We start from the raw sequence: 14,822 nt of genomic DNA on the forward strand, positions 1-14,822 counted from the left end.
GTAATTTTTAGGTTACTCTGAAAGGCACCTCAAACACACTATAATTTGTGGGGTTAATTTCTAAATAATATTGATGTCCTAAGGAGTGAAAGGATAGAAACAATTAGGAGGCATTAACGAAGGCCAGTCTGGCCTTCTTATTATGACTACTTTCACTGATAAGACTACTTGATGTTAGAAACCGTTGATGAACAAAAGGGGAAGATTTGGGTTTCAGCAGTTTCATTTGCTTTAGAATTTTAAATGGCATGTGAGCCAGGAAGAATTTTATCAACCATCATTCCACTAGCCATTTGCTTCCAAATGCATTTGTGTCCTAGTAGTAAAAGTACAAGTAGTAGATTAGGATATAAGGTCACTACTATTTGGCAGAGATTTTCCAGAATCATCATCCCTGAAAGTTTTCAGAACGTATGTGGATGGGGTACCCGGGGACATGGTTTAGAGGTTAACACAGTGATGCTGCGTCTATGTTTGGACTCGATGATCTCAGAGGTGTCTTCCAACCTTAATGATTCTATGATCCCATGAAGGAGTCACTGGTCTTTTGCCCCACCATTGCTGTCTTTAGTGAATAGCTATATATTACCATGCTACCTTGACAGGTCAATATTAGCTGACCTCTTGTAAACAGAAATGCGACATATTACATCTGAATTTTATCAGCTTCTGTCACACAACTTTATGATTTGAACCATTTTGTCTTTTGCTATACTTCCTTTGCTTTATATGGAAAAGGCTTTAACTACCATGTTTCCATTAACAGACCTAATTATTACATGGAAAGATAAAAACGATCTAGTAAATCTTCCCTGTTAAAAGTGAGGGTAGACTTTTAAGACACGTTACAAAAAGGCTCCCTAAACTTTGCAGAATCACCATCCCTTACCTAGAGACATGAGCACATGTTAAGAGCCAGCAGTAAGCCCTGCAAGACTGGATTTATCAGTTGAATGGAGTGGGAGCACAAAAGTATTTTTCATTTTCAATCTAGAATCTGAAAATCTCCAAAGCATCTAAGCCACAAACAATGACAATTATCCCCCATTTTATTCATGTAAGAGTCAAGCACCAGCATTTAGGTCACTTGGCCAAATGTCACCAGTCACCAGTTTTCTGACTCCCACTTCCAGGGACTACTTACTACAAAATATTGACCTTGTGGTTGTAGGTTCTGAGCTAATGCCCACCATGCTGTTAAAACACTACACCAGCTATTCTATCTCTTTTGGGGGCTTTTGTCTCAATTCACAGGGCAGGACTTCAAACCGAACAAAACTTTCAACCCTTCTAATCCTGTTGTTTTCCAAACTCCCAGAAAAATTAATTTTTATGTGGGATCTGTATACTGGGGCTTGTAGTCCTCTAAGGCTTAACCCAATTGACAGTCTTTCATATAAAGCTCTCCAAATCAAAGGTCTCTTCTGTGCCATAACTGTCTTTCACATCAGCTTTCCTACCAAGCACAGGCACTAAGGGCTTCATCCTGCTGTTACACATACGGTTAAGGACTGCCCTCCCTTGAACAAAACACCCTACTGCTTTGCACCCAGGCGCACATGGAAAGTAACTTCAAAGGAAGCACTGTGGTTCGTACACACACAGCAAGAAGCTGCGTGATCCTCTCATGTCATAGTCCAAGTACCATTTTTCAGAAAACTCGTGCTGTATCCACAGAAAACACTTTTTCCTCTGAATTACTGCCTCAGACATTTTTAACCCAATCCTTTCTATTCTACTCAGAGCCTCAAAACCTTCTACAGAGAACACCTAAAGCTATCACTGCTTCAGTTGAAGAATTTGTTGGGGTCACAAAATGGTTTGAAAGCTGTGGTTGAGATTAATAGTGTGTTACAATAAACACAGTGAATAATGCAAAGCACAGAAACGACTGAGGAGGAAGTGGGGGGGATACATCTTCTGAGGCTATGCAGTTATTGGATGTTTAGTTTGAAAAGAACACACAGGTCAGAGTGAGACTTCTGGCATCTTCTCCATTATGAATTAATCACTGGTTCACTCCCTGACCAGCAAATTTCAGCTTATAAATAAAGTTCAAAGCCCCCAGGTCCTCATTTTAAAATGGAGACATATGGCTTGCAAACAGCTAATGGAACAAGCCTTCCCAAAGTTTGAGCTCATTCCCAACTGAGAGATCCATTTCACAGTAATAACACGGCCATGAGTACCCAAGCTTCAGACTTCCTTCCTGTGTTTTATAATACTTTGCACTTCCACAGCAGCTTTTATCTGGTGAACGGAAAAAGTTCTGATGTACATCAGCTATGACTTTTCAAAGTGTAGAAGGCAAACAGCCCTGCAGGAACTGGGAACATACACAGACCCTTAGCCATACAGGCATCAGCTCTGAGATGACACATACCCAAAAATAACAAGTTCAATGCTGTGCATCCAGAAATTTGAAAAGATTTCGAAAAAAGATTCGCATTTCGAAAAAGATTAGCATCTGAAACCTGATGTCTGCAAGTATGGAGCCATGGGTCACTTTTTGTCTACTTGCTCATCACAGTGTAAACCATGGCTAGCTCCAGTAATATCCTACAGATGAGGAAATAGTTCAGAAGGATCCTGAAGCCAAAGGCTTGCTATATCATTCATTTACAATGGAGAAAACGGAGGTTAAGTTTTATATCTGAGAAGCCTGTGGCAGAAAACAGAAAGCTGAATTCCTAGTACTCACTCCAATCTCTGGACAACTCTGCCTTCAATGTTTTGTTCTTATAAAGCTGCCCAGAAGCATTTTTTCCACACAGAATCTGTTCCTTTGGGGGCTTTGTTTCATGTTAGTCACAAATCTCTCAGTATAACCTGAGGTAGACCAAAACACTGGCAGTCCTGCAGTGAAAAAGCAACTAATGGGTCATAAATTAATGTTTCATTTCCTCTAATAGTGTAATGATTAATTCCTTCTTCAGAGCAAGATTTTGTTGCACATTTGATAGTTACACTATAAAGAAAGAAATGGGGTTTTTTAACACTGAAAAGGATCAAAGCCAGAATGCTGCTATTTTTGTTTGTGCTCTTGTAGCTTGACTCTTCAAACAGTTTTTTCTCCCGAATTTTGTAAAAAGGTAAAAAAATCCATCTCAGATGAGACCTTGCACAGCTTGTCAAGTTTCAACCCACAGTGAATTTTTCCTGCAGATATAAACCTCTGAAACGGGGGGGAATCTAATGGAAATGCTGACATAACCTTAACTATACCAATGCTGCTGTAATGCTCAGGTTACCAGGAATATTTCTGCTGCCAATTCCATTTAACAAGTCTGAATGCATATAATTTGTTCCAGTTGTCTTTCCTTGGAGTGGGACTCCTTTGTGCACTCTTTCCAATGTGGCTTGCATTAAAAGAAAGAAAAAAAACAAAAACTACTCCCATGTAAATTCATACACACACTGATATGGTTTTATCACAGCTAAAGAGCTATAAATCTGCTTTAACTGATTCAGTGTGTTCCCTACTGGCCTGGAAAGGTGACTTGTTTCACTGCTGCCTTTTACTGACTGTGACAATCATAACTTTGCTTTGTTCTTTTTGAGATACTTTTTCTTTGCAAAAAAACCCAAAAAACCCAAAGGCCCTGACCTGATTCTTTGTATATTCATATTATCCTCTCCTGACCAAATGCCTCTCTGAGCCAAAAGGATTTTAGCTGGGTCAGGATTTGACCCTCGTTATGCTAGGAATCTAATCCAAATGCCTCCCACCGATACCAGCGATAAGAATCTAGTCCTATAGCAAATTATTTGCTTCTCACCTTTGGCTCATCCTAAAGGCAAACAACTGCCAGGTTAAATAAATATTCTCAGGATGCAAAGCGAATTCATGGGGTAAGAGCTTAAGTGACAGCAAGGTAAGTGGGTACATCTAGAGCCTCATGTCCTCTGAAAGATCTGCAGCTCACACAGTGACATCTTTCTGATCTTTCCTCTTAGTAGGAAGAGTGAAACAGGAGAAACAAAAACTCAACAGGACGGCTCCCCTGCTCAGTGAGTAAGAGCAGGAATAATTCATGATCTGATCCTCCTCACAGCTGCCAGTTTACAGCTTCTTACTTGATCTTCAGGATCTAAGAGGCCGTGGCCGATGCTTGGAAATTCAAAACCTGAACCTCATTGTCATCATTACATCAGAGATAAATTTGGAGGAATTATTTAAGGAATTTGAAATCAATTTTCAAATATGTCAGTGAATTTTTGGATGGTTTCAGTGAGTTCAAGTAGACAATTGTGAAAATCAAGACAAAATGATCAGACTGAGGCTCCTGACTAACTTCTAAGGCTTCTGTGGACCCATAGTCAGCCACAGCTCTTTTCACAATGAGCGGAGGAATCTCCTCAGGATGATTCAAACACTGATGGCTTGAAACGTCTCTAAATCGAAAGCTTATGATTAATAAGTCTCATGTTTAATTTTCTGACTAAAATTAAAAGGGAGGAATCTACGTCACAGTTTCTCAGGCTGAACACGCTCCCAAATTAGAGGATAAACTCATTGAAAAATTATGCAAAACTGGTTTTCAAAATACTTTTTTTCCAAGCACCTGACCTAATCATCACTACTGTTAAAAAAAAAGTTCTTTTATTAAAGAGTATTTTTTAAACTTTTGCTAAATTAAACATCTTTTAAACCTTTCCTTCTAAATTTCTGAAATATTGCTGGGGGCGGGGGGGCATGATGGTAAAAAAAAAGTTTTAATAGGGCACACAATAACAAAAAAAATATTTGGAACTTTTTAAAAGACAGTTGTAAACTGATTTGCTATATCTTCCGATTCTTATTTCCCTTCTGTAATTATGAATTAGCATTATGAGTAACACTGATGCTAATGGACTCTGCAAATCTCTGATAAAGGATGCAGAGATTAATTGCTATTCTTACTTAACACACTTGCTTGAGTAGAAAAAATAGAAGCAACAGAAAGCACTGTGCAAGGACAAACCACAACAAGGGAATAGATTCTCTGTCCATAAGCCTTTTTGGAAAGAAAAATAGAAGCCTTTCATAAAAGAAAATTGATTTAATTAGAATTTATTGTTAATTATTAGATGATAAATATCAATTATTTAGATTACATTATCAAAGGTTGTTTTGCTCTCTGCAGTCAGACCCCTGAAAATCCTCCACTTCTAAGATGCCTTACATGACACCATTCTTTCTTTGAAATGCTTTAATATTCAGTGTCTTTTGGGCTCCCCGCTGCAGTTTGATTTCTCTGTGACTGGATCTTCAATTCCAGTGCTGTAAACACCTAACCCCTGCTCCTGCAGGACAACTTCTGTGTCTGAAGTCGGACCTGAAGATCAGAGGGGTGATGCCTGATGCAAAACAGGCTGTGCTACGTTCATCCTTTCAGCTGGTCACACTGGGTTGCTGAATGAGTCTGAAAACAGCAGTCTCTGTGTGGCAGACTCTGCAGCACCAAACACATCAAGGATATTAAAGAAATAAACACTGAGCACAAACATAGATTGATTAAAAACTTCCATCAGAAAGTAACCCGTGTTTCTGGAAAATTACTTCCTTCTAGATGCTGAAGAAATCCGGCCATAGCATCAGCACTGAGAGATGATCTGGTCAGTTACTCACTGTAAAGTGCCAGAAATACACGATATATATAAAGAATTTGACCAAAAACTGATAAGGCTACAGGAGTCCTCAGCAGCCTTTTTATGAAGAATTTACCTTCATAAATCTGGGCAAAATCGTGTAACAAAAAATTGAAAAGTTCTTTCTGCAGGACAGGAAAGGGAGGTAAATTACAAACAGTGGTTGTCTTCAACAGCTCAAGGCTGCTCTTTAAAGATTAAAAAAACCCAAAAAACAAACACCTAAACAGAAAATAGGTTACAAATCAGGAGGTCTAGATTAGTCAACTTTAGTTAGGAATGAAAAAGAAGACCTTAGGGGAACTTACTACTGCTTCAAATTGTCCAGCACTCCAAACAAGAAAAAGTGTCAAAAGCACTACCAGAATCTTCATTAACTCCCTGACCATGGACTTTGTTGGTCAAGTGGCTCATTCCTGCAGATCTCACTATGCAGAAGTTGTGGGGGGTTTTGGCTTCTGGAAGCAAACTGATCCTAATTTAGCCTATTTTCCACTGAAATCACGGATCATACAGAAGTTGCACTCATCTCCTAGGATCTAACCCTAGAATATTTATGTACATGCTCAGCACAGTTTTCCCTCCTTGTCCACCGACAATGCAATCCATGCCAAGGTAAGGGCGGCATCGTCAATGCTTCACACAACACTGAACCCTACTCTTGGAATTCAAAGTGTAATAATACCGGGAATCATACCTCTCTCCCCACCCGCTCTCTCTCTCCAGCAACAATGTCACTTCGGGTGACTGGCAACATGACCTTCCACTGCTGCTTCTTTTTTTGAGTTAATGCCCTTAGTAGGAGAAAAGGTGCAAAACTGGTTAATCAGTGGGGAGCAACAGGAGTTTTTGTAATAGGGCTGTATTTGAGGAAGAAGCCAAAGACATTGGGGGAGATATATTCAGAAGTGAGTGATAAGACTCTAAACATTAGATGTTAGACATTAGACTCTTCCTACAGAGACTTTGGTAGATGTTAGCTACAATGTCACCAAAATAAAGTAATTTCTAGGGCCAGAAAGTCAGTTTTAGATACTCTTAGAAATTTCTGGTATCTCTTTACTTCTGCTAGAATTAAATAAAATCCATACTCTGGTCTCAGAAATTGTGTTTGACAATACTAGAATACCCCAAACCAGAGGTGATTTGGGATCCTGTGGCTCCCATCTGCAGAGGTTATTTCGAAGGACTACATTCAGCCTTCCTGTCTGCTTGATAGAAGCAACTTAGAGAAACACACCAGACCCTACAAAATGCCAAAAATATACTTCACATGGAATGCCTGCTCACTGATGGGAGGGATGGAAGAAGTAACACACTTGAGCTTTGGCTGTGAGGTAACACAGGTAGTGTTCTCAAAGGAATTTGGATGTCAGCTTTCCACAGATTTCGTATATCTTTCAAAATCTGTTCTTTGTCACTCTGCACAACAGCCATTTCCATACCTCATAGTTGTGTTGGGCAGAGATGTACCTGCTCACATCCCCAGTGCCACAGCTGTGGATGCTAAGGGAAGTGGACAGCAATGTGCTGTCTGATGTGCTGTTCTTACACACCGTTTCCTAAAGACATTTGATTGGTTTCTTTTTATTTATTTTTCATGTTATTTGCTGGTTCAAATGGAAGAAAGATGACACTGACAAGCTAATCATCAGCCTCTAAAGCCTCTCAATGGCTAGTGCTCAACCTTTCCCACCCGGCCAATATCCTCCCTACAGCCCCACTGGCTCGTGCTTCTCCTCCCATACCACTGCCAGAGACCACAAGTCCTGATCCAACACAGCATTTGTTAGTTCCTTAAAACAACCAGATTAAAGATTGGATGCCTTCAGACAGTTCTGGCTTCTCCTGAGTCATAGACATATATACCTACACACCAGTACATATAGGAAACCTAAAAAACTAATTAGTGCTTTTTTAAATGTCCACCACTTTTCAAATAGGGCTGAAATTCTTGAGTCAGGTAACGTTAAGCTTTCTGAACTGAAGCATCCCAAGATGATTTAGAGAATTAGGGCTGTTTAGTTTGCAGAAGGGAAGGCTCTGTGTGGCCTTTCTATACTTAAAGGGGGATTATACGGAAGATGAAGACAGACTTTTTACAAGGGCCTTTAGTTATAGGACAAGGAGGGGTTAAATGGTTTTTAAATGAAATGGTCAAATTCAAAACAATGGTTTTTAAATAAAAGAGGATAGATTTAGGTTTCATACAAGGAAGATATTCCTTGTATGGGAGAGTGACAGGCACAGGTTGTCCAGAGAAGCTGTGGGCTGCCCCATCCCTGGAATTGTTCAAGGCCAGGTTGGATGGAGCTTTAAGTTGGTCTAGTGAAAGGTGTCCCTGCCCCCGGCAGGGGGTTGGAACTAGATGATCTTTAAGGTGCCTTCCAATCCAAAACATTCTAGGATTCTATGAAATGGAGACATTCACATCCTAGTTAATTTGAGTAATTTTAGGTAAAGAGTTTTCTGGCCTTGACATATATAAAAAGTAAAATGAAAAGGTTAAGGACTGAAAAGTCTCTTTTTTCTTAAAATTACATACCCACTGATATTATAAGTACAATAAAAATTTGGGCTTTAAATGTTCTAAATTACTTAGAAGAAAACCAAACAATGGCTTGTAATGAATATAATACAAAGTTAAAAAGCCCTAAAGTATGCCCACATATTTATATACATATTAGTTGGTTCCAGCCTTCATTTGAAAGTTTAGTCAGATATTCTCGTGGAAGTGTAAAAATAATATTATGGACAATATTACCTTTCTGGAATGAAAAGAACTTAGATAAAGAATAGCCTACTGTGTCTTCAAAAAGTAGCACGTTTCTTAAGTTCCATGTGCATTATATTTGCAATTTACATGGGGATTTGTAACAGCAGTGCTGCTCCCTGGGTGTTACTTACTTTGGATGGACTTCTCTAAGGGTGAGTTTACACAGCTGTGGAAGGAAAACCTAGCCACAATCAATTAAAAAGTGCAACACAAATCCTTTGGACAGCATTCTCAGGCTGTCCTGCTGTTGAGACAGCTACTATTCTGCAAGAATGAGTACTCTAACTGTATTAAACTTAGTCCTAACCAAAATAAGCTTTTCCTAATTTTCACCATTTAAGGAACATAAAGACCTGCCTTTGTCATTTAAAGTTTAAGCTGACTAAGCCTCATAGAAACAGAACGTTACGGAACTAAAGCAATTAATTCCATTTACAGAGGTCAGAGGAGTCTCTAGGTTTTAGACATGATGGGTTTGTATGGTCTGTGCTACTTATTCATGTGAACTCTCAGATTATGGGCTGATAGGTGGCAAAATAAGTCACCTTTGTTTTCCTCTTGTCAGCAGAGTTTAGCTGAGCTGATCCTAACAGGTCACCACTGTGCTGGCATTACCTGCACTTCTGATTATGGAACAACTAGAATAAGCAGGCAAATGAGACCCCAGATGCCCTGTCTTTGTGTGGGACATATTTATTAGCAACTTGCTGAATCCTACACACAAAGAAAGCCTCAGGGAATGTAGTATGTCTCCAAGCCAATGCAGAAAGCACTGAGGAAAAAAAAAAAAGAGGATAAATAAGCAGGCAGCTGAAAAGCCTGAAGTCTAACTAACTCACCAGCACATCAATAATACAATAATGTCGTCAACCCACTGTGGCCTCTGAACAATGCTTTTTCTGTTCTTCAGCTAATTAGTAAAAGACGAGATTAAAGTCTTTAATCTCACTTGCTTTCTCTTTCTTCCCTCTTTTTACCTGGAGGGTGTGCATGTATGTGTACAGACGTATTTCCTAAATGAACAAAGAGGAAGTACATACATTAAGGTGTGGAAAACACGAGGTGGAGTGGGAGTTTGGCTTTATTTCCAACAAGAGGGTCATCTATATGATTTCACATTTCCATGTACTGCGCCTGCAAGGAGTCAGATGCATGTCTATGTTATAGGGTGGGAGGGGAGGGAGGACGCTGAACTGAGGATATGAATTTTAATCAGTTTCCTGAATGAATACGACACTGTATTTCCCCCTACTCTCCTTAGGATGACAATTCAGAGGAGATAACCTTCTCCTTTGAAAAATCCTGAAGTGAAAGTTTGTTTTTACCATAACAAATGCAACAAAAGAAGAGGGAAGCTGGGAAAGGGGAGGGGGGCGGACAAATTAAATGTCAAACTTTCTCTCCTTACTTGGAGATAACAGCATACTAGGAAACCTTCTTAGAAGCTTAACATAAATGCAGTTAAGCTGTTCCCAGCTGCAGTAAACCTCTCTCTCACCTTTCTTTCTCTCTTTCAAGATATCTTTGAATGCCTTAGCCTTCATCATAAATCAGACCTTTGAGCAATTATCACTCCAGCCGGATGGCAGCAGCCTGAGTGGCCACTGCTATTGCACTGCTGTAATCTGCACTTTGTCAGATTACACTACCCTTGATGAAATTTCACATTTCTTTGCCAATGAGCGTTACCTCTCCGTTTATGACTCATTGTCTTTGGAGCAGAGAGCTGTGAATCTCATTCCTCTCCTTGTAATTTGTTTAAGAAGCATGGACCATTCGGCAGGGCTGAGCACCTTCAGCACGCCACCGGGGAGTCTCAGAGCATCCCAGCAGGATAGGGTTGTGCCGCTGCCTCGAATACTTACCTCGAGGGCATCCCTCAGCGCCTCTGAGAGAGACCGAACACAGACAACCTTCCTCTGGCCTCTGAAGAGGCCACCATCAGCACACGGTGCTGACAACACTGTCACAACTCTCAAGGGAGCTCTGCGTTTTTGCCATTCCCTTTTCCATCCACGCAGCCCTTTGGTGACAGGTTCTTGACAGGTTCCCTCAGTCCCCGGGCTGCACCTTGTCGCCCTCACTGAGCAGGGGGGCTCTTTGGCGAGTCTTTCAGGCAGCAGTTAATTAAATATAAAAGCCAAACAACCCCAAAATTCCACCCCAGCAAAAGGGACCAGGGTCCAACCTTCAAGTCCGGTAAAGTTTCCGAGCGCTGCCCAGGTACCACATGCGGTGGCGCGTCCCTCTTCCCAACACCCAGCGACACCCACAGCAGCCACCACGGACCTTTCCCCCCCAGTGATGCATTTTTCAACCTTTTTCGAGGCGATCTTTAGCCCCCCTCCCCAAATGATTTCTTTTTAAACAAAACCCCCCAAACCAACCAACAAACCAACCCCAGGGAGCGCACCCGCTCCCACAACCAACCTACATCCCCGCGCACGGCCGTCGAGACAGGCACGAAAAAGCAGGCAGAGAGAACGAGAGAGAGATTGAGAGAGTCACTCACCGTTGGCGGCGACACAGAGGTTTCCAGAGCCACTTTGAACTAAGAATGACTGAGGGACAAACTCTTCCTCAGAGTCCGAGCCCGCGGCCGCCCGGGCCGCGCCGTCGCCCAGCGACCGCCCCGGGCCCTCATTGGCCGGCGGCGAGGGGAGAGGGGAGGGGGACTGCGAGCGGGGGGTGGAGGAGGCGGACGAACAGGGCAGGGGGGGACCTGCGGGCCACAGACAACAGACACACACACACACACAGAGAAGGGGAGGGGGGGGAAAAACACAGAAAGAAATCAAATGAACAAAAAAACACGGCAAAACACGGACAGAGAGACAATAAAAGTCGAGCCGGGGCACGAGGGGAGGCCGCCCCCACCACCACCCCAACCCAACCCCGCCGCCTGCCCCAGCGGGGCAGCCCTGCCTGAGGGGCGGCCGACTGCACGTAGCTGACCACGACACCTGCTGCCCCCCGGGCTGTCGCTTAAAACTCCTATCCACGTTTTGAAAGTCGTATCCGTCAAGGTTTTTTTTTGTTTGTTTGTTTCTTTTTGTTTGTTTGTTTAGGTTTGGGTTGTTTAGTTTTGGGGGGTTGTTTTGTTGTTATTGTTTTGGTTTGGGTTTTTATTTGTTTGTTTATTTGTTTGTTTGTTTCCCTAAGGTTTTGGAGTTGGAGAGAGCCCCTGGTGTGTGAGACACTTTGTGCCATGACATGGGTGCTCCCTGTCAGTGAGGCCAGGTGTCGGAGCCGGGCTGAGTCCTACTAAAAATAAAACCCTTGCCCGACGTATTGCGAGGTAAATTATTTCAGATTTCACGTGAAAAATGTAAGGTCTTTGGGGGGATTGGTTTAACCATTCCCTTATCGAGTTTATAAAGCAAACAGCCTAAGACCTTCATCGTGCAGTCAGGAGGTGGAGGACAGGTCTGCATATTGCTGTGTAGTGTAGAAGCACATCAGCAAACCACAACACTGATACAGGGCAGAAGCATAGCTCAGAGCAGCATCATTTAATTGATTAAATGATGAAAAACACAGCAAATCAGGTTATAAGATTATACTTTACATAGAGCTGTGCCTGACTGAGGAAGAACTACTGACTGCAAGGAAATTTAATCAGGTACATGTAGGTTAAGTAGATCCAATTGGAAAAGCATACTGTAAGCAATTAATGGTTATCAGGGTCTTATTCCAATCAGATTTTTAAACAAAACTGGGAAGTCAGAACACCCAAACTGGTGAAAAATCCATCAGGCAAATGTGGAGGTCAGATATGTGCAGTACATCAATAAAAACAAGGGGAATATGAACACAGACATATAATACAGGACAATGCATTTAAACATGAGCTTTCCCCCTTGCTATATTTGATCTGAAAGTCATAATGGTTAATCTCCCACATTTTCCCAAATACTGAAATGTTATTGTGCAAAATCCATCAAAATAAAAGAATAGTCAGCATAAGAAAAACAGCAAACTTAAACAAAATATCTGTTTCTAAGAAAAACATATTTTGAACATAACATAGCACACGACATAGTTGTACAATATTTCTTACTAAACATAACATGAACACTTTAGAGAAGGACACAAACCCAAAACACTGAAGTGGATTTAACATTTAAACTGCCCAAAGCTGGTTCTGCTATGTTTCCTTCCACCTTCGTCATCAGTTTTTCTCATCATAAGCCTTCGGATGTCACCTCCTTGACATATGCTGATCTTATAAATTGCTAATTATAGTCAGAGAAGAACTTTTGGCATCAGAGGCAAAACCTGGGAACCAGGGAGAATATAGGACTATACCTGTGCTTAGAGAGACTTGTCACCCAAAGGAAAAAAGCCAGACTTGGTGGAGAGCCTGCACTGCCTCGTGTGCAGAATGTAGACCAAGGGCTGAAATTGAGAGCCCTATGTGTTTTGTTATAATCAGCAGTGGAGTTGTCTGGATCTCCTTCCTTCCGACAAGTCTCCAGACAGAGAAGTTCCTGCTTTAGGAATGCAGCTTTTAAGGAATCTGCAGCCCACTTCGCACTCCTTGACCCTTTTTATGGTGCTGAGGCTGTAATCTTCCCATTGTGCTAACTCTTCATAAGAACTGGAGAAAAACAGGGGAAAAAGGGAGCATGTGCAAGTGGATGTGCCCTGCTTTCCTTGTTACAGTCCCTGACATGCAAACTGAGATCCAGCTCCAACTCTGATCTGCTCTTGAAAGAGCAAAGTCTGCTCTGCGTCATCCTCTTTGTTGCAATAGAGATTTGATGAGCCCTGACATGTAACAAAGTTTAAATCAGGACTTTTGATTTGCTATGCTTTCATTACAAAACGGGATGACATGTATTTCTAATCCTGTGTAGTCAGAGGCTGAATTCTGGTGTGATGATGAGTAAAATAGAAAGAAAGTGTTAAATCAGTGCCTTCCTAAACACCCATACAGTTTTTCAGTGTACTTTGTAAGGTGAAGAAACATTTTTCTAGCCATTAAGAAAGACAAGCTAGATTTTAAAAATTGTTTAAAGCCTCTGACTCATTTATGCAAACACCAGTAAAAATGCATTAAAAGGAGGTTCATAGTGTGACTACCTGACCAAAAAAAAAAAAGTTTGGTAAATTACAGCAGAGCCCCAATGCTCTCCCTGTGTTTTTTTTCAGGCAACACGCTTGGCATAACTACACATGAATTCTCTAGTCCAAACATAAAGAGCAGGAGCAGAATGAGCTGAATTTGGAATTGTAACCCTAAAAGCCAAATGTCAGCTTTTGTCAGTCCACATCAGAAAGTTTCTGCCATTTCCACATGGTTGCAGGTTGTTGGGGTTTTTTTGGTATGAGCTTTCCCCATCTTCCAGTGTTACAGTTTTGGCAATGATAAAAGAAAAGTAAATATGAATAAAAATATAACCAAAACCTCTTCAATTACAGCTTTGGATTTTAATCAACTACACAATTGCAGAGTGCGCACAAGAAGATCCTGTGGGTTTTCACGGTCGTTACATGCACTTCCCTCAGTGAATGAGCTGACCTTTACAAGGGAAGGTTTCCTAGGAATTGTGCATACTAACCATGTTACTGAGGGCTGTGCTGCTCTGAAGAGCACTGGCACACACCACTGCACTCCCTGGAAAATTCCCTTTTGCCACAAATGATGGGGTGGATACAACAGGAGATTTTACCAGCTGCCGGATGAAAGGTGGGCGCTAGTCAGCTCTGCTGACAACATCCAATGAAAATGGATGGGAAGCAAAGAGATACCTCCCTTTTTAACAGTTCAACAGCTCTGTTTGTAAGGCAGGCACGTGTTGAGTTGTGGATCCTTTAAGAGAATTGCCTCCTTTTTTTCATGCTTGGGCGGAAAACCAAGAATTAAATCTGACCTTTTCACAAAAATTAAATGAGAGAGAGATGAAAGCTACAAGTTTGTATCCTTCTCAGACAAGTATTTCATTGGATTTACTGCAACTGCAGGCCCAAGTAAAACAAGCAGGATTTGGCCTGTAGACTTTCATTCCAGCTGCCAGAGCAAAATTTCTAATTGATTAGTACAAAATAAATTCGAAGCAACACTGGGTTGCTATGGAACCTGAGCAAGTAGAAGAAGTTTCTTTGCAGTATGTGCTGTTTCTCCTTCAAAAATACAAAACAGAAGGACTAGATAGCAGATTCATTATGCAGAGTCTTGCAGTTTGGAAGCTAACTCAAAGAAAAACAAAACAGATTCCAAGTAAGGGCCCCTTGGCATCAATTTGTAACAATCTTATATATCTGCTTGCAGTGAACAGTCAAAACTATGTTCTTTGGACTTGAGGCAGGAATAATAGACGTTATATGTCACTATATGAGTGATATGTTGCTTGCACGTATTCAGAGGAAAACAGAACAGAACTTTCTATTTTATCTATGTGCCAGTACTTCA

At 41.2% G+C, this 14,822-nt stretch overlaps 1 protein-coding gene across 1 annotated transcript in view; it reads right to left on the reverse strand.

Moving 5' to 3' along the window:
- TENM4 (teneurin transmembrane protein 4) overlaps window positions 1-12,986 on the reverse strand; it is a 268,706-nt gene extending 255,720 nt beyond the window's left edge. The window contains exons 1-2 of the mRNA XM_027901301.1: window positions 12,938-12,986; window positions 10,920-11,129 (exon numbers count right to left, since the gene is read on the reverse strand). Coding sequence (XP_027757102.1) covers window positions 10,920-11,129; window positions 12,938-12,986 — 259 coding nt within the window. The remainder of the gene's footprint in view (window positions 1-10,919; window positions 11,130-12,937) is intronic.
- Window positions 12,987-14,822: the final 1,836 nt, after the last annotated feature.

This window comes from Empidonax traillii, unplaced genomic scaffold (genome assembly GCF_003031625.1).
Source record: "Empidonax traillii isolate 1590-97213 ecotype Southwest subspecies unplaced genomic scaffold, ASM303162v1 scaffold771:size604852, whole genome shotgun sequence".
Classification (NCBI taxonomy): domain Eukaryota; kingdom Metazoa; phylum Chordata; class Aves; order Passeriformes; family Tyrannidae; genus Empidonax; species Empidonax traillii.